The sequence below is a fragment of the Vombatus ursinus genome, unplaced genomic scaffold, assembly GCF_900497805.2.
Source record: "Vombatus ursinus unplaced genomic scaffold, bare-nosed wombat genome assembly UNPS02014775.1, whole genome shotgun sequence".
NCBI lineage: Eukaryota > Metazoa > Chordata > Mammalia > Diprotodontia > Vombatidae > Vombatus > Vombatus ursinus.
The window spans coordinates 5,169,429-5,190,670 of record NW_020954553.1 but is presented as its reverse complement, the minus strand read 5'-3'; the positions used below and the strand labels follow the sequence as shown (position 1 = coordinate 5,190,670).

Genomic DNA, 21,242 nt, shown 5'->3' with positions numbered 1-21,242 from the left:
AAGAGCACTGGATGTAGAAACAAAAGACCTTGGTTTAAATCCTGGTTCTGTTACTAACTATATGACCTTTTGAATAAGTTACTTTCTCCCTCTTTTCCCATCTGTAAAATGTTGATAATGCTGGGTTGTTGTGAGGAAAGTGCTTTATAAATCTTTATCATGCTATATAAATGTCAGTTGTCATCATTATTACTTCCCAACACAGTCCTTTCCATTTCTGATTTGCCCTGAGAGCTCTCATCATTAGGAAATTTTTCCTTCTGTTAAACAGAAAACAAAGTAAAAGTCTGTAGAAAGCTTGGCATGAGACCCTAGCTAAGCCAAATCATTCCCAAAGCATTTATAGATGAAATTGGGAGGGGGCCAATAAACCAACCAGAAATGGAGATGATCTTGTCAGAATTTCTAGGGACAAATTAGCTTAATGATTGGTGACAGTAGAGCCACCACATTTGCACCCCAACACTTCAGTCCCTAATCAGCAACATGGGGGAGGAAAAATGGCTCCAGAGAAACTGGAGATGGGAGGAACAACTGGACCAGACAGGGACTCTCATAAGAATGAAATCTGGAGTTGGAGGAGACCCTGTTTGAAAAGCCCTGAGGGATCAATTTCCAGTGTATCTGAAAAAGAGAAAGACACCAGACATTTAGTGGAGAGTGTAATCACCAATGATGATCATCACTGACAACAGCTGACATTTATATAGAACTTTACAATTGACAAAGTACTTTATGCACATTATCTTGGTTGAGTCTTACAACAACTTACTGTGAAGTAAATACTATTGGTATTATCCCCATATGAATAAGCTGAAGTTAAGGAAGGAAAGGAAACTAAGCCCCTACTATGTGTCAGGCACTGTGCTTTACATATATACACATCCATATACATGTATTAGACATCTATACATATATATACGCATATATATAATATATGTAAAGACCAAGCACTTTACATATATTATCTCATTGGATAAGTGACTTCCCCTGGGTTACCAAGGTAGAGGCTGAAACTTTGTATCTCTAGCATCTTACACGGTGGCTGGCACATACTATATACTCAATAAATGGTTGTTGAATTAAATTGAGACAAGATTTATATCCAGATGTATCCTAGCAACAGGTTCAGGGCTCTCACTTCTGCTTTCCTTTATGTATTTTTAAAATGTTTTATTGGTACCCTATGCTTCTTTTTGGGGCATCACTATTTCTACCCACCCTCTTCCCTATAATTCTCACCCTCAAAATAAAAGGCACTGCCTTGTAAGATATAAGTATAGTCAAGCAAAACAAATTCACATAGTGTCTGTTTCTACAAATGTATGGCTTATTCTGTGCCTCTAGTCCATCACCCCTCTGCTAAAAGGTGGGACGCATCTTCATTAGGTATATTCTGTCCCTAGTCAAAGAGCTCATCATTTTTGAATCTTGAACCTTGATCCAGATATTCAAATCTCATTCTCCCTGATGTCCTTTTAGCCTGCTGTTCTTCCTTCACTTTCTGAAGTCCCTACCTTTAACTAGCAGAAGTGATGAAAATGACCCCTGTGCCCTCTAGACCTTCAGTTTCATGCTGAGAACTTCATAATACTTAGGGATTCTTTCTAGGTTCCTTCTGATGATATCATTTGTTCCCATATATATTGTCATAAGTGGGTGATGGACATCATGTCTGATAAATCTTTGAAGGCTCACTGTCACATCTTGGATGTGACATGACCCACGAGGACAACTCATCTTCTGACTGGTCATGTCACATTGATCTAGGTATGCGTTCATGCCTCTCAGCAGAGAGTCATCTACCATCCATATGTGTCTCTTCTTCCCAGGGCCAAGAACAGATGTCCTTACTTATGATGACATCCGTGGATCTGTATCGTTTCATGGAGCATGAAGAGCTCTCTAATTGATTGACAGTAATGAATGCAACATATATTTATTAATGTCTATTATTAATGTGCTAAGTATTGGAGACACATAGATGAAAAAAGGCATAGTCTCTACCCTTGAAGACCTTACAGTACAGCAGGGATATAAGACATATACTAATAACTGTGGTAGAAGTTAGACTATGAGGAATGTTTAGTGTAAATCAGAGAAGGAAAAAAAGGTTGGGATGTTAAGCTTTATTTAAATCACTGGATTGTTGGAGCAAGAAAGGCTCCATGGAAGAGACCCTATATTTTAAAGAAAGAGAAAGATAGCAATGGTCAGAGTTTAGAAGGGGATCGTGGCAGGAATGAGGATGTGGCTTACACAGATAATGTTTCCTTGTCATTAAAATGAGGCTAATAGTCCTTGTGTGACCCCTAGCATAGGTTTATAGTAAGAAAAACACTCTTTAAATGTACACCCCAATGTATATGTGGGCCATTTGGCCACGGGGATGAGTTTTTCAGCCAAAGCAGTGCTTCAAAGACTATCTCCTAAGTTAGAGAAGGGTGGCCATCTGCTTTGGTGAAGCAAACATTCACATCAACAAAATGACAAATCCCTGAAGTATTAAAGAACCTATTTTCATTAGAGTTATTTTATTTAAGATGTACAGACTGCATTTGAAATCCTTCTAATCTATTTTACAACTGAAACTCCTCTTCCTTTTGTTGATTAATTCTTTTTTTAGGTTTTTTAAAAATAATTAATTTATTTTTAGTTTTCAACATTCACTTCCATAAGATTTTGAGTTTGAAATTTTCTCTCCTTCCCCCTCCTCCCCCTTCCCCAAGATAGCATGCAATCTGATATAGGCTCTACTTATACATTCATATTAAGCATATTTTCACATTAGTCATGTTGTAAACAAGAATTAGAACTAATTGGAGGAACTACAAGAAAGAAGAAATAAAACAAAACAACGAAAGAAAAGGAAAGCAAAGGAGAGCTTCCATCAGCATTCAGACTCCATAGTTCTTTCTCTGGATGTGGATAGCATTTTCCATCATGAGTCTTTTGGAGTTGTCTTAGATCTTTTGTTGATCAATTCTTGATATTTGTTTGGATTGTGAATTTACATGTTTATTCTCAGTTAGGGGTGGTTTTCATTTTTGTTTGCTTTAACTAAAGCTAATCTTGATTTGGTTATTCAGAAGTAAAATTTATTTAGTTTTTTCAAATTTATTACCTTTTTCAATTTCATCAATCACTTGGATCTTTCCCTTTCTCTTGACTCATACTGCTAACATCCTAGTTCTTCTACCTTATTATCTCCTGTAGACAGTGATGATAATCTTCTAATTGGTCTCCCTGCCTACAGCACCTCCCTTTTCCAAAATGTATTTTACACAACTGCCAAAGTTATTTTCCTAAGGCCTTGATCTGACTATATTACTGTCCAGCTTAGTAGCTTCCTACTATAGGATGAAATACAAATTCTTTTTTAAATTTTAATTAATTTATTTTGATTTATCAGCAATCACTTCTATATGCTTTTGAGTTTAAAATTTTTCTCCCCCTTCCTCCCTACCACCCTCCCCAAGATGGTACACAATCTGATATAGGCTATGTATATACATTCTTATTAAACATATTTTCATATTAGTGATGTTGTAAGTAAAAATTGGAACCAGTAGGAGGAACCACCAGAAAAAGGAAGCAAAACTCAACAGAAGAGAAAAAAAATAGCAAATAGTATGCTTCGATCTGCATTCAAATTCCATAGTTCTTTCTTTGGATGTGGATAGCATTTTCCATCATGAGGCCTTTGGAGATGTCTTAGATCCTTGTATTGCTGGGAAGAGTTAAGTCTATCAATATTAGTCATCTCACAATGTGGCTGTTATTGTGTACAGCGTCCTCTTGGTTCTTCTAACTTCACTCAGCATCAGACCATACAGGTTTTTCCAGGTTTTTCCTGAAGTCTGCCTGCTTATCATGAAATACACATTCTTTAGCCTGGCATTTAAACCCCTTCATGGTCCAACTCCAGCCTACCTTTTCCAGCCTTATTTTCATGTCACTCCTCCTCATGCACTTTGCCTTCCAACCAGCCTAGAGCTCAGCATGCTTTCTCCTGCTTCTCTGTATTCCTGTGGATGGTCTCTGCTGCCTAAAATGCCTACCTTCCTCATCTTTGCCTTTTATCCTTATCTTCCTGAAAGATTCAGCTCAGGCATCATTTGATTTATGGAGCCTTCCCAGATTTCCTCAGCTGAAAATGTTCTCTAGCTCCTCTAACATTCCTAGAATCCCTCCTTTGTCTATCACCACCTATCTTATATTTTACAGATAAGAGGAAATGCTGGCCATAAACTTTACATAGATTTTATGAAAATATTTATAATGGGAAGATGGAAAGATCAGCCTTAAGTGCTAATACTATGATCAGATGGATTCAGAATGGCTCACAGAGAGATAATCAATGGCTCTGGATTAATGCAGCAAGGGGGAGTTCTTCATCCAGTGTGTTGGGCCCTAAGCATCTATGGTTGGCCATCTGTTCTTTCACATTTTTACCAGTAAGTTGGATAAAGATAGAAATCATATGCTTATTAAATTTGCAGATGTCTTAAATCTGAGAGGAATAGCCAACCCAGTAGATGATAGAATCAAGAGGATTTTGGCTGGATCACTGAACTGAATCTAAAAAGATGAAATTCAGTAGAGATAAATGTAAAGTCTTATACTTGATTACAAAGTACCAACTTCACAGGTATAAAATGACAGAGGTTTGGATAAGTAGCAGTTAAATAAATAGCAGAGAAAAGATCTGTCCTGTACGCTCAGTTGGTATCTGTCAGCAGTATGATGTGGCAGTCAAAAAAGCTGAGACAATCTTGAGCTCTATTAAGAAGGGCATAACTTCTGGGACATTGATAAATTAAATAGTTTTTGGAGGAGAGTGTTCCGGATGGTGAGGGACCTTGGGTTCATGACAGATAAGGATTGGTTGAAGGAACTGAAAGGACACAATAGCTATCTGAAAGTATCTGAAAGGATTAATTTGTTCCCTTTGGCCCCAGAACCAGGAGCAATGGTGGAAGTTGCAAAAAGGCACATTTAGGCTTGATGTCAGGAAAAGTTTCCTAACAGAACTATCTCAAAGTGGAATGCATTGTCTTGAGAAGTGGTGAGTTCCCTGTCCCTGGAGGTCTTCAAGCAGTGCCTGTATGACCACTTCTCCAGAATGCTTTAGTGAGGATTCCTTTGGTATATGCTTTGGACCATATGGCTACTGAGACACCATCTCTCTTTCAAATTCTGTAGTTCTGTGACTGTGTGACATACGTCCTCCGCCTTCACTCTAGTATGATGTAAGCTTCCTGTGAGCAGGGGTTTGAGTGATTTGAATCTTTGTTATTCTCAGACACTCAGTATCTGAGAACTCCAGCAGTCTGGAGGCCTACATGGTAGGCCTTTTATAAATGGCGGTTGAATTAGAAGACTCTATAACCTTTATATAGCTATTAATTAAATATATTGGCTCTAATAATATTAGTCTAGCTACGTGGTAGGAAGCACACTATTCTTATGCTTTTATTATGAGTATTCGGTAAGTTATTATTGTACGTTTAATATTTATGGTGTGGGTGTTATATCCTTCTAGATTGTAAGCTCCATGAGAGCAGAGACCGTGTCATAATTACCTTGTATGTCCTCGAGGGCTTGGAATAGGGTTTGTCCACCAGGTTGGCACTTAATAACTGCTTGGTGAGTGAAAGTGTAACAGAGGAGGTATTGAGGTGAAGGAAAACTGGGGCCCAGCTGGGCTGAAGTGCAGTGTGTGCAAGGGCATAACTGAAGATTATTAGACCAGATAGGAAGCTTTGTAGTAGGCCTTGAATGCTAGAATAAGGAGTTTGCTTTTTATTCTTTAGGCAATGGTGAGCCACTGAAGGTAGAGGAGTGATTTAAACCTGCGAATTAGGAAGAATATTGTGACAACTACATGAAGGAAGGATTGGAGAGGGAAGACTCTGGAGAAAAGAGAAACCAATTAGGCTATTACAGTAGTCCAGGTGAGAGGCAATGAGAACCTGAATTAGGGTGGTGGAAGTATGAGCCAGAGGGGCCAGATGTGTGATATTGGCAGTGAGTCTGAACTGGCTCAGAAGGGACAGATTTCCCAACCACACAAAGACTCTCATCCCCCATTATTACTTCAGTGATTCAGCACATCTCCTCTCCTTCTCCTTTTCCTGTTCCAATCTCTTAACACTGGTTTGAATTTTCTTATTCGTTTTCACAGTCTTTTTCCTTCTTTCTTGTATTCTTGGAACACGTCACCCATGCTTTAGTGAACACTCATGTCCTGATGATCTGAGATATACCTCTTGCCCATTCATAGCTCATTCACATGGCACATCCGCAGTTGTTTTCTTCTGAGAGAGATACAAAGGTCATTTGAAACAGAAGTGTCAGCTGAACTGTCCCAGCCCTGACCCATTTTAAATACATCCTTCATGCTTTGTGGACCCCCTTCATCACCAGAGAGGACCACCTCTTTGTTGTCCTTGATCTCTGTACTCACTGAGACCCCTAATCATCTGTCTTACAGTGCATTTCCCTTTATTAAAAGACTCCTAGTAATAACTACTAAACCCTTCCCCACCACCCCCCAACATGCAAAAAGCAGCTAGGAGCTACAGTCCACAATTATCTGGCAAAGAGCCAATCTTACCTTGAACTTCCCCACTGAAAATGTTGTCTACCTGCTGCTTTCCTGTTCTGCTAGCTTCTGCATAATGAACCTATAGTTGGGCATCCCTTTATAAGATCAGTCAGTCAGTTAACAAGTACTCATTAAGCACCTACTGTGTGACAGGCACTGTGCTGAGTGGTTGGGAATACAAGAACAAAGAATGAAATGGACCCTGCTAGAAATGTGCTTGCCTCCAAGAATCATGGATTTAGATCTAGACAGGATCTCTGGAGTTATCTGGTCCAACCCACTTCATTTATAGATGAGGAAACTGAGGCCAAGGTTGGGGCAGACTTGTCATGATGGTAAGGTTTCTGCCATGGAGGTTCTGTCTCTAAACTAGTCTTCTTTCAGCTGTACAATGGACTTGTCCCTGAGCTAATGTTGAAGGTAACTGTAATAATGTTCCCCTTGGCTGCTTGGGAAGAGCCAATACAATAACTGCCTTATCAGTGTAAATGCCACCCACATATTTAATTTATTGGAAAGTGGGATGGGGTTGGGCTGTTAACACAGTTCTGTTACGTAGCTACAAATGATCAGAGCATCGAAGATCTAGATCCCCTGAAAACTTTCTGGCATAAAGTGTGCCTCTGATTCTTCTTCCCTGTGTGACCTTAAGACAGTCACTGACCCTCCCTGGGCCTCGGTTTCCTCATCTGTAAAAAGAGGAGGTTGAATTAGATGGCCTCTGAGGTTCCTTCCAACTCTGTGCTGCATTCTCTTCCAGCTCTGCACTCCTGTGCATCCTCTTGCAGCACAGTGTTTCCAGCTTCCCAATATGTTTAATCCTCAAACTGAAGATGAACTTGGCTGGTATACAGAGATAAAAGATGATGTAATTGGAGAATGTAACAAAAATGGAGGAGTCATCCCATGTTTATGTTGACAAAGAGTTAGCTCAAGTCAGTGTATATGTGAAGGGCCCCTCACTTGCTGCAGCCACTACCCAGGTAAACACATTGAATGGGAGATGGGGATGCTGGCGAAATGATCCCAGCTGCATCCATTCCTCTTTCATCGATCACAGCTTCTTCTCTAATGCTGTGACAGCAACACAACTGGTTTCTAGTCAAAGACACAATGATAGAGGAGGATTTAGTCCCTTAGGTACATAGCCTCTGGTTCTTTCCCCTCTTTGGTTTTTTCCCCTCGGTGATCCTAAGGTTCTTTATAGCCACATTAAAAAACAAACTGGAATTCTGTCAAGAGCATAATCCCATCTCAATTTGCAAAGAAGAGAATACATGGGAGGTGTTTACTCTGATGAGCTCAATGTGGGCGCTAGCAGTAGCTGTCATAGATGGCTCATCCCAAACAGCCAGCACAGATTTTTAAAGAAGTAGACTATTATATTTTATTGCTGTTACTATTACTTAATCTGAGCCTGTGTGAATGCCCCAAAGGCAGCAATATACAGTGGAAAGAACTTTGGATTGAGAATCAAAGGACTTCAGTTTAAATCCTTATGCATTTAAACTTCTTATGTTACACATGATATAATGACATTGCTGTTACTGAATTATTTTAGATAATTTATCATTGCTGCTCAGTTTATACTTTAATACCATTTGAAACACCTTTCCTATCCTCAGAAAAGTATAAAAGTATTTTTGTTTCTTTTGTTAAAGAGTAAAGGTATTTTATTGATATGTTTTCTTTTTATATCATAGTCTTTTCCAGGTTCACTCCACTCTACTGCCCATGTCCCAGATCTAGTGAGCCTTCCTTTGTCATTAATCAGTTATTAGACCCCAACAGTATGCTAGGCACTATATGAAGCACTGGGGATAAAAAGATAATAGTGAAACAGCTCAAGGAACTTTTATTCTAAAGGAAGAGACAACATGTACATATATACATATATATATATACATATAAAAGTATACATATAATATATACAAAGTTATATACATGTAAAAGTGTATATATAATATATACAAAGTTAAGATATGGCATTCTGGGGAGAGAGGACACCAGCAGCTGAGGATTCAGAAAAGATTTCCTGTAGAAAGTGATACCTGAGCTGAGTTTTTAGGAAAACCAGAAATGAGGGACAGCTAGTACGAAAAAGCAAAAAGCAGAGATGGGATTTGGAGCATTGTGTGTGAGGAATAGCAAACAGGCCAGTAGACTGCATGGAAGAGAATAACGTGAGAGAAGACTGGAAAGGCTGGAAGGGAGCAGATTATGAAGAGCTTTAAATACCAGAGTAGTTTACATTTGATCCTAGAGCTAAGAATAAGCAACGGAACTTTATTGAGTAGAGGAGTTACATGGTCACAACTGCACGTTAGGAAAATCACCTGGTTGGTTGTGCAGAAGATGGATTGGAATGAGGAAAGACCTGAGGCTGGGAAAATAGTTAGGAAGCTATCCCAGTAGTATAGGCAAGTGCTGATCAGAGCCTGAACCAAGGTGGTGCCTGTGTTACTGGAGAGAAGAGGATATATACAAGAGATATTGTGATGGTAGAAAAGATATGGCAACTGACTGGAAATGTAGGATGAGTGTGTGATGATTGAGATTATGGAATGTATTATTTGGTGTTGTATTTGTAAGTGATAGGACTCCAACATGGAGTCATTTGGGTCAAGTGGTCCTAATAATCATAAACATGAAAGCAGTAGTGGACAGCCTGTACTTTTCCACTGCCCTGACTCATTCTGATCCTGTGCCAAACATGTAAACCACTTCAGTTTCTCATTACACAAGGCTCCTGACCAACTAGAGTGGCCATGCACTGATACTCACTCTTGGAGTCCCCATTTATCAACTTAGACCCCAAACCAATTTCTAGTCCTGATTAAGAAATCCTTCCACTTCAGTCTGATATCAATAGGTAATCCTGTGGGATTTCCCCACTACATCTAATGATGGGGATATGTGAGTGACTTGGCCCTGTATGGCAAGACCTTGGTCTGTCTGGTTGCCTTATTTTATGTGTGTGTGTTATTTTTGTTTTTGCTTGCTTGCTGTGTAATAAAGCTCACGTTTTTACCGGCTTCTTGAGTACCAATTTTCTGTGGATCCTTGAATCTAGGTCATTGCTCTAACCCAAGCTATGAAACCAAATAGAACAGTGAGAGTTGAGGAATCAAGGATGACTAAGGGTGTGAACCTGGCTATCTGGAAGGATAGTGGTGCCCTTGACAATAATAAGGAAGTTTAAAAGAAGGGTAGGGAAAGATGAGTTCTGACTTGGACATACTGAGTTTGAGATGCCTACAGTACATCCACTTTGAAATATGCAACAGGCAGTTGGTGATATGTGACTAGAGCTCAGGAGAGAAACTAGGGGTAATGGTGAGATATCTGTGTAAAGATAATAGAATCCATAAGAGTGGATGAAGTCACCAAGTGAGTAGATACAGACAGACAAGAGAAAGGGGCACATAACCAAACTTTGAAGTATACCCACAGTTAGGGATCATGATATAGATGATGATCCAGTCAAGAAGAAGAGAAGGAATGGTCAGACAGGTTAGGAAAGAATAGCAGGTAGGAGGGGTGTGTGTTCAGTGTTGTTAAATGTTATGAAGAGAGGTCAAGAACAATGAGATCTCAGACAAGACCATTCATTTGATTTGGCAGATCATTTTTAGCTCTGGTGTTTTCATTGTGTGATGAAAAATAATTAAGCAAAACCAATGAACTTAGGGTCTACATGTGACACTGTGCACAACATTCTGCACCCATAGTCTTCCCCCTCTCCAGAGAAAGGAGAAAGGTGTACTTTCTCATATTGACAAGGTCTATATTGGTCATGAGTTACACAGCATTCTGCTTTGTGTTAGTGCTCATTTCATCTACATTATTGTAATAATTGTGTATATTGTTTTCCTTATTCTGCTTATTTCACTCTTCATTCATTCACATTTTCTCATATTCCTCTGAATTCTTTGTCATTTCTTGTGATGCAGCCATATTCTAGTGCATTCATATACTACAATTTGTTCAGCTATCCCTAAGTCTTATGAGCTCTCACTTTGTTTCTCTTTTTTTGCCACCACAAAGAGCCTTGTTACAAATATTTTGATATGTGTAGGCCCTTTATTTCTGTCTTCTCATCTCCTTGGGGAATATGTCCAGCAATGGCATCTCTGGGTAAAAGAGTTCAAACAATCTAGTGACTTTTCTTGTGTAATTCCAAATTGTTTTCCAGAACGGTTGGACCAATTAACATCCCCACCACCAGTGTTAGAGTAGTTTTTAAAAAGTTGTCTAATTTATATTGGGAAGTGCAAACTTCATTTATACTACATTTTGTATAGCTTTTTTTTATTATTACAAGGGAAGGTTCATTAGATGGTAATGAGGCTTTTCCAAATAAAAATGTCTTTAGTTTATTAGGGTTATAGTAAAATTATTTGGGGCTATAAGAGAAATCAAAAGAAAAGCTTTGACATAACCATTGTTTATGCACTAGTATTATCGAGCCTCTGGATGCTCTACTATGAAGGGAAGTTCTGTTATTAATAATCAGAAAGCAACAGAGGAAAAAGTATATGCTCAACTGCTGCAACCATCAGGGTTTTTCACTGAGCAGTATCACTTCATAACAGCCACCTTTGCCTATCTATTCAGGGCCAGCAGCTGTGAAGGGCTGCAGAAGCTGACACAGAGCGCCTGGCTGAATGATACTTTTACAAGGGGTTTGATTTTGCCATTTTTACAGTCATAGCTATAGGAGGAATGTTTTTTGAGAAAGGAGAAAATTATGTGAGTTGGTGGTAATAATTTTTTTATATTTATAAAACCCTTTTTTGGATAAAGTCAAAGGAATTTGGTGATGTTAGAATATAACTTCTCCAGAGAATTGGAGGAGTAAGTCATTCTGTAGAAATGATTTGTTATTCAAACTCATATTCATATAATCATTTAAGATTTATATTTTCCTTGTGATAAATCTTTGAGGTAGGTAGTATATGTGTTATTATCCTTATTTTGCAGATGAGGAAACTGAGGCACAGAGAAATGAAATGACTTGCCCAGCATCATCTAACTAGTGACTTTTAGAACTGGATCTGAACCCCAGGATTCTTCTGACTCCAAGTCTATTGCCCTTATGAGTAGATCACACACTGAATTTCTGTAAAATGAGGGAGCCTTAAAGCCCTGAGACTTGTTTCATATTAACTTAATTGAATAAACATCTTTCTGAAATGCACTACACCCTTCCCTGTATTCTTTAACAGAAGTTATTGAACATAGTTTAACTTCAAGTCATCATTGTCAGCATCAGGTTTTTAGAATAATATGTTATCTCCCCAGAAAAAGGGTTCTCTCTAGATGGGGAGGTCCTTCAGATGCTCATGTTTGCAGATGGCATTGTGCTGGCTGCATTTAAGCCCTGGAACACTACAGAGCCTTCTAAATGAAATTCACAGCCATTTAAAAGAGTTTGACCTAATGGTCCACACAGGTAAAACCAAGTGATTAAAGGAGGCCTATTGTCTAGAGTCTAGATTCTGATATTAAATTTTATGGATAGCTCACATAGTTGTTCTATCATTGCATGTATGTTGGACAACCACTATAAGTGGACAGTGGAGTGAGCCCAGAATGTTTTTATTATAAATTTAATAATCGCCAGAAAAAACAATCAGATAAACAAAGGGCAAAATCTTAACCACATTAACAACAAAGAATGCCTTTTTATTCTGACTTTCCTGAAGTTCTGCCATCTTTCATGGGATCCTAGATTTACAGCTGGAAGGGAACTTAGAGATTGTTGAATCCTGCCCCCACCTGTCCCCTCCATTTTGAAAGTGAGGGACCTGAGGCAAACAGAGGTGAAGTTGTTCACCCTGGGCTCATCCTGAGGAGGGCCTGACCCCAAAGTGGAGTGTCAAGTTTTCCTCTCTCTCTGGTCCTATCCACTCCCAGAGAAACTCCAGGCATAATCGTGAGTAGAGGCTTCCAAAAATGTGAGTAACAGGATCTCTTATAGAAAAGGTATTCAGTGTACATTATGGGTATCAGGCATAGGATATTAATGTATTTTCTTCACCAAAGAAACTGTGTAAGATGTAAGAAAATTCAAAAGCATGTATAAATACAGAAAACACAGGGAGGCTTCCATGTGCCTTTTTCGGGGAGGAAGGTGATTCTTCCACAAGTGTACATCTTCCTGACATTTAATCACCAATCATCTTCAATGTCCCCTGTCCCCAGTCACTGAGAACTAATCAGGAGCTCACTGTGTCCTTCCAACAAGGTATATGTCTGGCTCCATGGGAGATGCTCTAGTGCAGCAAATCACAAAGTCTGCTCACTCTTGCTACATCTTTGTGCAGCCATTCTCCAATGGTTGTATATGCAAGTTGTTTCTAGTCTTGCTATTAAAAACAAGAGTGATCAATAATTTTGTTCCTTTTATGGTGTTTTAGGGATCAGGTCCTAGGAGCAGAATCACTGGGTGAATGCATGATCTCCAAAATTTTTATCAGTCTATAGTCATACCAACAGTATTTTAGAGTCCCTGTTTGCTCACAGTCCCACCAACACTGGATTTTATATTTTTTATAAAGATATGATTTTCTCTTTTTAAAAAAATTCTATGAGCTATTCCAATACTTGTAAGGTGATCTAGGTTTATCTTTCTTTCTCTTCCTTCCTTCCTTCCTTCCTTCCTTCCTTCCTTCCTTCTTTCCTTCCTTCCTTCCTTCCATCCTGTGAGGCAGTTGGGGTTAAGTGACTTGCCCAGAGTCACACAGCTATTAAGTGTTAAGTGTAGGAAGCTGGATTTGAACTCAGGTCCTCTTGACTTCAGGGCCAGTGCTCTATCCATTGTGCCATCTAGCTGCCTCTATATTTCTTTTAATATTAAAAGTTTGATCATCTTTTCATATGGCTATTCACAGTTTATGTCTCCCCCTTTGTAAATTATTTGTGTATGTCTTTTGGCCATTGCTCCATTGGGTAGCATGTACTAATAATCTTCTAGCTATGAATTAATTTCTTATAAATTCATTCTTAAAAATTTCTCCTTGCAAGGTTGTGAAGTTTTGCTGCAGAATTATTAAGGGCTTATTTATTCAAGGTTCATATTAGAACTCTTTCAACATAATATAATGCTATCCTTAATCTCTCTTCCTACTTTCTAGTTTTGATGAAACTTTGCCTGATATATCAGTGCTGTTCCAGCCTTTCATTTTGAATTTATTGAGATTCTCCTGTATTAAATATGCTCCCAATAAACAACATATTACTTGATTCTGCCCTTTAACCCGTTTTGTGCCTCTCTCTTGTTTCCTTGGAGAGTTTAGGATGTTCATTTTCTGCATAACAACTGTTAGGTTAGTTTTTTCCTTTAGTTATTCTGTCAGAGTGGAATACAAGTTTTCCTAATAATTCTGTCATTAATCAAAACTTAACCATTCTAAACAACTATGTAAGTTGCTTTAACTAAATAAAAGAAAAAGTGCTTTTCCTTGCAATTACTTGGCAATCTCTCATCTTCCACCTTGAGCTTTTTATCCTATGTTTCTTTGGAAAACCTTTCAGTGGTTATGTAGCCAGTACGGTAATCTGAGGACTCTCTTGTTTTATTAAGGGCTGTTTTATTTTAGTTATTTAAAATGCTTATATCTATGGTAAAGAGATTATTTACTGCTTAAAGATTTCTTGAAATGAATCAGAGTCTGCTATTTAAATACCCATCTTTTGTCCTCATAAAACATGATAAGTTTTGCCAGGTAATTCTAATTTCATAGCCCAAGTTTCTTTATTTTGCATATATATATATTAAAATATTAATATTATTAATATGATATGATGTGATACATCACAATATATAATATATTATGATATAATAATATAATAAATAATACATATTCTAATTTCTGCATCCTCCCTCATTCTCCTTGAAAAGTCCACTGTGATCCTAATTATTGTTCTTTGATAAGTGGTTTTGGGGCAGCTAGGTAGTACAGTGGATAGAATGCCAGGCCTGGAGTCAGGAAGACTCATCTTCCTAAATTTAAATCTGGCCTCAGACACTTACTAGCCCTTTAACCCTGAGAATATCACTTAGCCCTCTTTGCCTTAGTTACCTCATCTGTAAAGTGAACTGGAGAAGGAAATGGAAAACCACTCCAGTGTCTTTGCCAAGACAGCCCCAAATTGAGGTCACAAAGAGTCATGAAAATCACTGAACAACAACACAGTGATTTTTAAACTATTTCTGGTAGCTTATAGTATTGTTTCCTTATTATAGCTTTGGCATTTAACTATGATACATCTGAATATGTCAGATCTTGACTTCTCCCTTGCAGGTATCTTATGGATTCTTTACATTTATATTTTACTGCTTTTGATCAATTTTGTAAATATTTCTTTGACAGTTTCCTGAAATATGGTATCTAAATTCTTTTAGGCAATTAGCAAGAGGAAATATAAAGGAAGGCATAGTCATGTCAAGAAATTAAGGAATCAGGGCAGCTAGGTGGCACAGTGGATGGAGCATCAGCCTTGGAGTCAGGAGGACCTGAGTTCAAATCCAGCCTCAGACACATAACACTTACTAGCTGTGTGACCCTGGACAAGTCACTTAACCCCATTGCCTAACCCCCCCCCCCCAAAAAAAAAAAAGAAATTAGAGAATCAGAGCAAGAAAGCAGGGTGGAGAGCAGTTGGATAAAGATCAGTGAGAGAAAAGCAGAAGTGATTTTGTCATCAGAGTATACTATATACCACTTGGACAGAAAGAGGAAATTGATGATACAGAGGATAGTTATAGTAGTGATGAGAGACTTCAGTTATTTCGACATGTCTTTTGGGATTCTCCCTCTGCCAAGGGCAGAGTAGTTGATGACTTCTTGATTTGCCTTAATGATAATTTCATCCTTCTAGAAGCTGTTTATGCTTGGTATAACAACTGTTAGGTTTGTTTTTTCCTTTAGACATTCCATCAGAATGGAATATAAGTTTTCCTAATAATTTTTTCATTAACCAAAACTTGAATTAAACCAACATATTCTGTGCTGGATCTAATTTTCATCAATAGGGACAAATTAGTTGTTGGAGGGGAAATGACCATTCCATCCTATAATTTTTGATAGAGGAGAGGAAACCAGACATTATCTGGAATTATATGTAAGCATGTTTCAAAAGGTTCAACAGAAATATAGGTAGGATCCAGTGAATTAAGATTCTATAGAGAAAATCAGCCCAAGAGGGGTAGGAAACTCCCAAGAATGAAATTCTGAAGGCACAAAGAGAAATAGTTCTATTGTGGTGGAAACATGGAAGTTGTCTTCAGAGCCTGACATAGGGACGTCTCCAACCAACTTAGATTGTAAAAGGATATATGTAAAAGAAGGAAATGAGGGCAAGTAGCAGAGGATGAATAGAAGTGTGGCATATTCCTGTGAAAATTTAAGGAGTACCAACACTTGACACAAGCTGAGGATGGTGAAAAAAAAATGTGGTTTTTAAATTTATTAAGGGAAAGAGGAGGATCATTACCTCTGAGAAATACTGTGTGACCTTAGGCAAGTCACTAGACATCACTGCATCTCATTTTCTTCATCTGTAAAATATTGGTCATGGACTTTTGATAATGGCTTCCAAGATACCTTGTAGCTCTAAACCTATAATTCTGTGACCAAAGAAAGGATCTAGTTGCTACTTGGGGTGGATGGGATAATGATATCTGACCGAGGAAGGACCAGACAGAGCTGCTCCATTCTTCTGAAACTTCTTTTTTCTCTGCTAAGAAAAATGATTTTTTTTGCCACATTAAGAGCCTCTGGGATAATAATCCCTCTGTATTCTGCACTGGTCAGATCATATCTACAGTATTGTGTTCAGTTCTGAGTATTGTAGTTTAAGAAGGACGTTGATAAACTGGAGAGTGTCCAAAGAAGGCAAACAACATGATGAAAGACCTCAAGTCTATGCCAGCTAAGATCTTTGCAAGAAACTGGAGCTGTTTGAAGTCTGGATAAGGGAAGATTGGGCCAGGAGAGGAAGGGGGCAGTGGGGAGGGGTCCTAATAGCTGTATTTAAGTCATTGAAGATCTGTCTTGTGGAGAAGGGATTAGTTCTGTTTGTCCTTAGAAGGTAGAACTGAGGGGCAGCTAGGTGGGGCAGTGGATAGAGCACTGGCCCTGAAGTCAGGAGGACCTGAGTTCAAATCTGTCCTCAGACCAAACACTTAACACTAGCTGTGTGACCCTGGGCAAGTTGCTTAACCCCAATTCCCCCCCCCCAAAAAAAACAAGAAGGTAGAACTGGGAAGGGTAAGCAGAAGTGACAAAGGACAAAGGACAAAATATGGGCTTGATATTAGGAAGGTCTTCCAGCAAAGAGTAGATGACTGCTCTTTGTATGTATTATAGTGGGTATTTGTTATGGTTATTGACTGCTGAGATCCCCTCCAACTCCAAAATTCTGTGATTCTGATTATTATTATTTTTGGTATGATATGTCTGTAATCCTCCGATTGCTGCATCATGACCTGCCCTACAGATTTGTGTACTTTCTAGCAGTTTGGATTATTCAGTGATTTCTTGCATATTTCCTTTCCTTGAGAGATGAGCAAAAACTCCAAATCCCAGCAAGCTATGCAGATTAAGGCCTTTTCCCCCCAACCCAGCTTCCCCTCTTGGCCTCCCCGAAACATTACAAAAGGTTTCACTCTGTACCCTATTCCTTGGCCCTAGCTTGAGGGGCAGGGAAGAGCAAGTTAGTAGTCATTGCTATGTCCCTCGTTGGCTGACTCTCTCCCCACTTCCTCTTTATTTCTAAACCCAGACCACTCCCCTGATGTGGGATCCACAGACTTGTGAAAGAGTAGACTGAGGAGCTAAGATTGTAGCAATTCTTCCCTTGGACCAAAAAGTACTTAAGCCCCAAACCTAACATTTGAAAAGAAAAGAAGTCCCAAGTGTGAACATTACCTTTAAATCTCTTTCCACTCTCTTCCTATGAACAAAAAGCTCTCCTTTTGTCTGTCCACCTATATTTTCTATGCCATTAGTCCAGACCAAATGTTGAATTTTGGCACCTGTACTTACAGATTAAATGATCATATGTTAATGTTGAGTTAAGTCTTGATGAGTAATGGTTAAGGAAAACACTAGGGTGATTAGACTAAAGTGTTCTCAGATCTCAGGAGAACTCAAAAAAGAGGAAAGCTGAAGCAGAGAAGAAATCAGTAAAAGCTGAGACTCTGTGACTCATAAGAGCTTAGTTTGAGGTAACATTCTATTTGATCAGAAGTATAAATTATAATACAGAGAGATTTGTGTTTGACCAAGAGAAGAGGCAAAGGAAATAGAATATTTAAGGGCAGCTCTGTGTGCTGCCATAGTGCATAGAGTTCTGGGCGTGGATCAGGAAGACTTGAGTTCAGATCTGGCCTTGGACACTTCCTAACTGTATGACCCTAGACAAGTCACTTAACCCCTATTTACCTCAGTTTCCTCAACTGTAAAATGAAGATAATAACAGCACCTACTTCACGGGTTGTTGTGAAGATCAGATGACATATTTGTAAAGTGCTTAGCACAGGGCCTGGCACATTGTTGTGCTATATAAATGTTTATGCCCTTCTCTTCCTCCAAAATAAAATTTTGGAAGGCCTAGGGAGAGAAGGAAATGAGTTTGGAATGGATTAGGAGAGTGCCAAAGGATATCTAAATATTATCTCAAAGGCACAAAGTTGTACACTTTATTATAGGTGACTATATTTGCCTGCCTAAGCATTGGTCTGTACACTCTTATAAATCCTCGTGCCTGTAATTAAGTAATTATATTATATTCAGAACAACTGGCCTGAAAGTTAATGACTTACTGCTAAAGAGAAAAGTACAGATCATAAGATTAGGTCTTCCTTCCCAAAGTCTTATCCTTGGTGGTAGAAAGGGAAGTGACAGGGAGCTTGAGTCTGAAATTCTGCCACATAGACATAGAGTCTTGCATTCTCTTACCTTCAAATGCTCATTCCTTCTTAGATATACATGTACGTGCACATGTGCACACGTGCATACACACATACACACACACACACACACGGAGTCCCTATTTTAATTTCTACTTGTGTTTTTCCTTCATCCTAAAATGAAGGTACCTCTGCTAAAGTCTTTTTCTACTACCTCATCATGGTGTGGACATGATCATGGGTTCTCAAAGGTTTTACCAATGGAGCAGACGCTCTAGTAGGGTCTATTAAGCTGGAAAGGCTTTAAATATTAGCTCAGTGATAGACCATTTTGTCTGTTGTCTGAGGATCAGCCTACCTAAAGTCAGAGATACTTCGTTACCAGGTTCGCCAAAGAGTGATGATTTTTTTGACCATAAGAACCCTTGAAACATCATCTACTTAAATAAAGAGAGTTGCAATCTGATTCAGTGGAAGAAGTACTTTCACCAATGAAATCTTAGAAGTGAAGTAAGATGAAGATGGTGGTAGATTAGGGGTCTACCTGCTCCTATAATTTCCCCATTTCTCCCACTTAAGGAAGAAAACATCAGGGGCAGAATAAATACAACAAATGGCTATAACTGTCCCTTTCAATTTTTTTTCATAATAGTAAAAGGGATCAAAAGTATGACTAATTTCAAATGGTAGATAATCCCCCCAATTCATCTTTTGCTCTGAAATGTGTTTTTGTGCTTATATTGGAATATAGGTGTATCTGGTATTCTGTAAATTTACTTTTAAAAAATATGGGGCATTCCCATTGCAGATCTGACGCAGGGACTGAAAATAAGGGTACTTTCTTCATCCTGTGTACCTTCTCATCTTTCACTCACCCTCTGAGTCTTGACCATTTCCTGTTCCCTCTCAGACTTCCGTAAGACTTACCCTTTCTTAGAATATATTTAGAAGGGCAAGCTCAAAAGGGCTTCTCTGCAGGCCAAAGAGAGTCATGAAGTCAGAAAACCCTTAAGAGTATAGGTGCTGCCTAACAATAAACTTGAAAACAAGGTGGTTTAAAAAAAAATTGAATAAACTGAAATGTAAATGATCCAGATGGAGGTAATCATGAGATCTTTTAGTTGGACAAATGGGACTTGTTTGTGAGCTGTGCTTGGTTATTTACTTTTTATTCCTGCTTTCCTCTAAAACCATTTTTCTTTCTTTGTAAAGAGTTCGCTAGAGAAAAGAGTGAGATACCAGCAGCAAGAAGAAGAGCTGCAGAAGCTTCGAAAGAACTTGCAAAGAGTTCAGACTCTGTGCAGCTCAATTGAAAGAGAGCTTCAGTTTGAACGGACAAAAAACTTTGATTTAAAGCAGCAGAATAACTCACTTCAGGAAGAGAACATTAAGGTAAAGCATAATTCCCTTGCTTAACCACTACTCACTCAGTCAGCAAGCACTTATTAAGTGCCTGCTGCATGCCAGGCACTGTGTGCTAAGTTCTGGGGAAATAAAGAAAGACAAAAGACAGTCCTTGCTCTCAAGAAGCTTACAGTCTAATGGGGAGATATCACACAAACAACTCTGCAGTCAAGATGCCTCAAGGATAAGTTGGAGATGATCGACAAAGAGGAAGGTACTCATATAGAAAGGGATCTGAAAAGGCTTCTTATAGAAGGGAGGATTTCAGCTGTCACTTGATGGAAGCCAAGAAAAATGCCCATAGTCAAGAGGTTAATTGCCTTGTGTGAGGAACAGCAAAGAGGCCCAGTGCCATTGAATATCAGGTACATGATCGGGAGCGAGGTGTAAGGAGCCTGGAAAAGTGGGAAAGGGCCAGGTTATAAAGGGCTCTGAGCACCAAATAGAGGATTTTATGCTTGATCCTGGAGGCAATAGGGAGCCACTGGAGTTTATTGAATGGGGGTGGAGTGGGTGACACAGTCAGACACGTGCCTTAGGAAGATCAGTTTGATAGCTGAGTAGAGGATAGAATGAAGCAGGGAATGAATTGAGTCAGGGAGGCCAACTATAGAAGGCTGCTGTAATAATCCAAGAGCAAGGTAATGAGGGCCAGTAAAAGGGTGGTGGCATTGTCAGAGGAGGGAAGAAGTATACAAGAGATGCTGCAAGTGTGTCTTGTCGATGGATGATAGAGGGGGGCAATTGGCTGGAGATGAGATGGACTGGGATCAGTTATGCTTGGAGAGGAGTTTGCCTTGGCAGGGAGGAGGGCCACCTCTTCATCTGAAATAGGGGTAAAGGAAGAGATCATGGTGGAAGATATGTGAGTGATGAGGAGGAAGGGCTAAGAGGGACCACTCAGAAAAAGTCTGTTTTTCAGTGAAATAGGCAAGGTTCTCAGCTGAGAGTGTGGGAGGAGGAAGCTATGAGAAGTGATAAAAAGATTTGGCAAATCCTCTGTATTGAATGGGATTGCAAGCTTATTAATGAGGCATAAACGAATTAAAGGTCCAAGTGAAATGATATAACACATTTTTAGTGGACCCAGTTAATATGGTTTTGTGATTTTCCCCAGCTGTGTTCAGTGGCAAGTGTATAAGAGTGAAGGTGGTGGATGATAGGAATGACTGAAGTCTGAGGCTTGTCTCAGGGTAAGGGTGGTGACAGAATAAGTGGGGAGGGGATTTGAGAAAAGAAGATGGTTTAGAGTTGAACTGGTTCACTAGGAGACCAAGATGGTAAAGGGAGAAGAGTGTAGCTCTCTTC

At 39.0% G+C, this 21,242-nt stretch overlaps 1 protein-coding gene across 2 annotated transcripts in view; it reads left to right on the top strand.

The window, feature by feature from the left end:
• Positions 1-21,242, top strand: part of CCDC30 (coiled-coil domain containing 30) — a 105,049-nt gene that overhangs the window by 34,152 nt on the left and 49,655 nt on the right. For both annotated transcript variants that reach the window (XM_027864732.1, XM_027864731.1), the window contains one exon: positions 19,743-19,922. In XM_027864732.1, the coding sequence (XP_027720533.1) occupies positions 19,743-19,922 (180 nt within the window). The remainder of the gene's footprint in view (positions 1-19,742; positions 19,923-21,242) is intronic.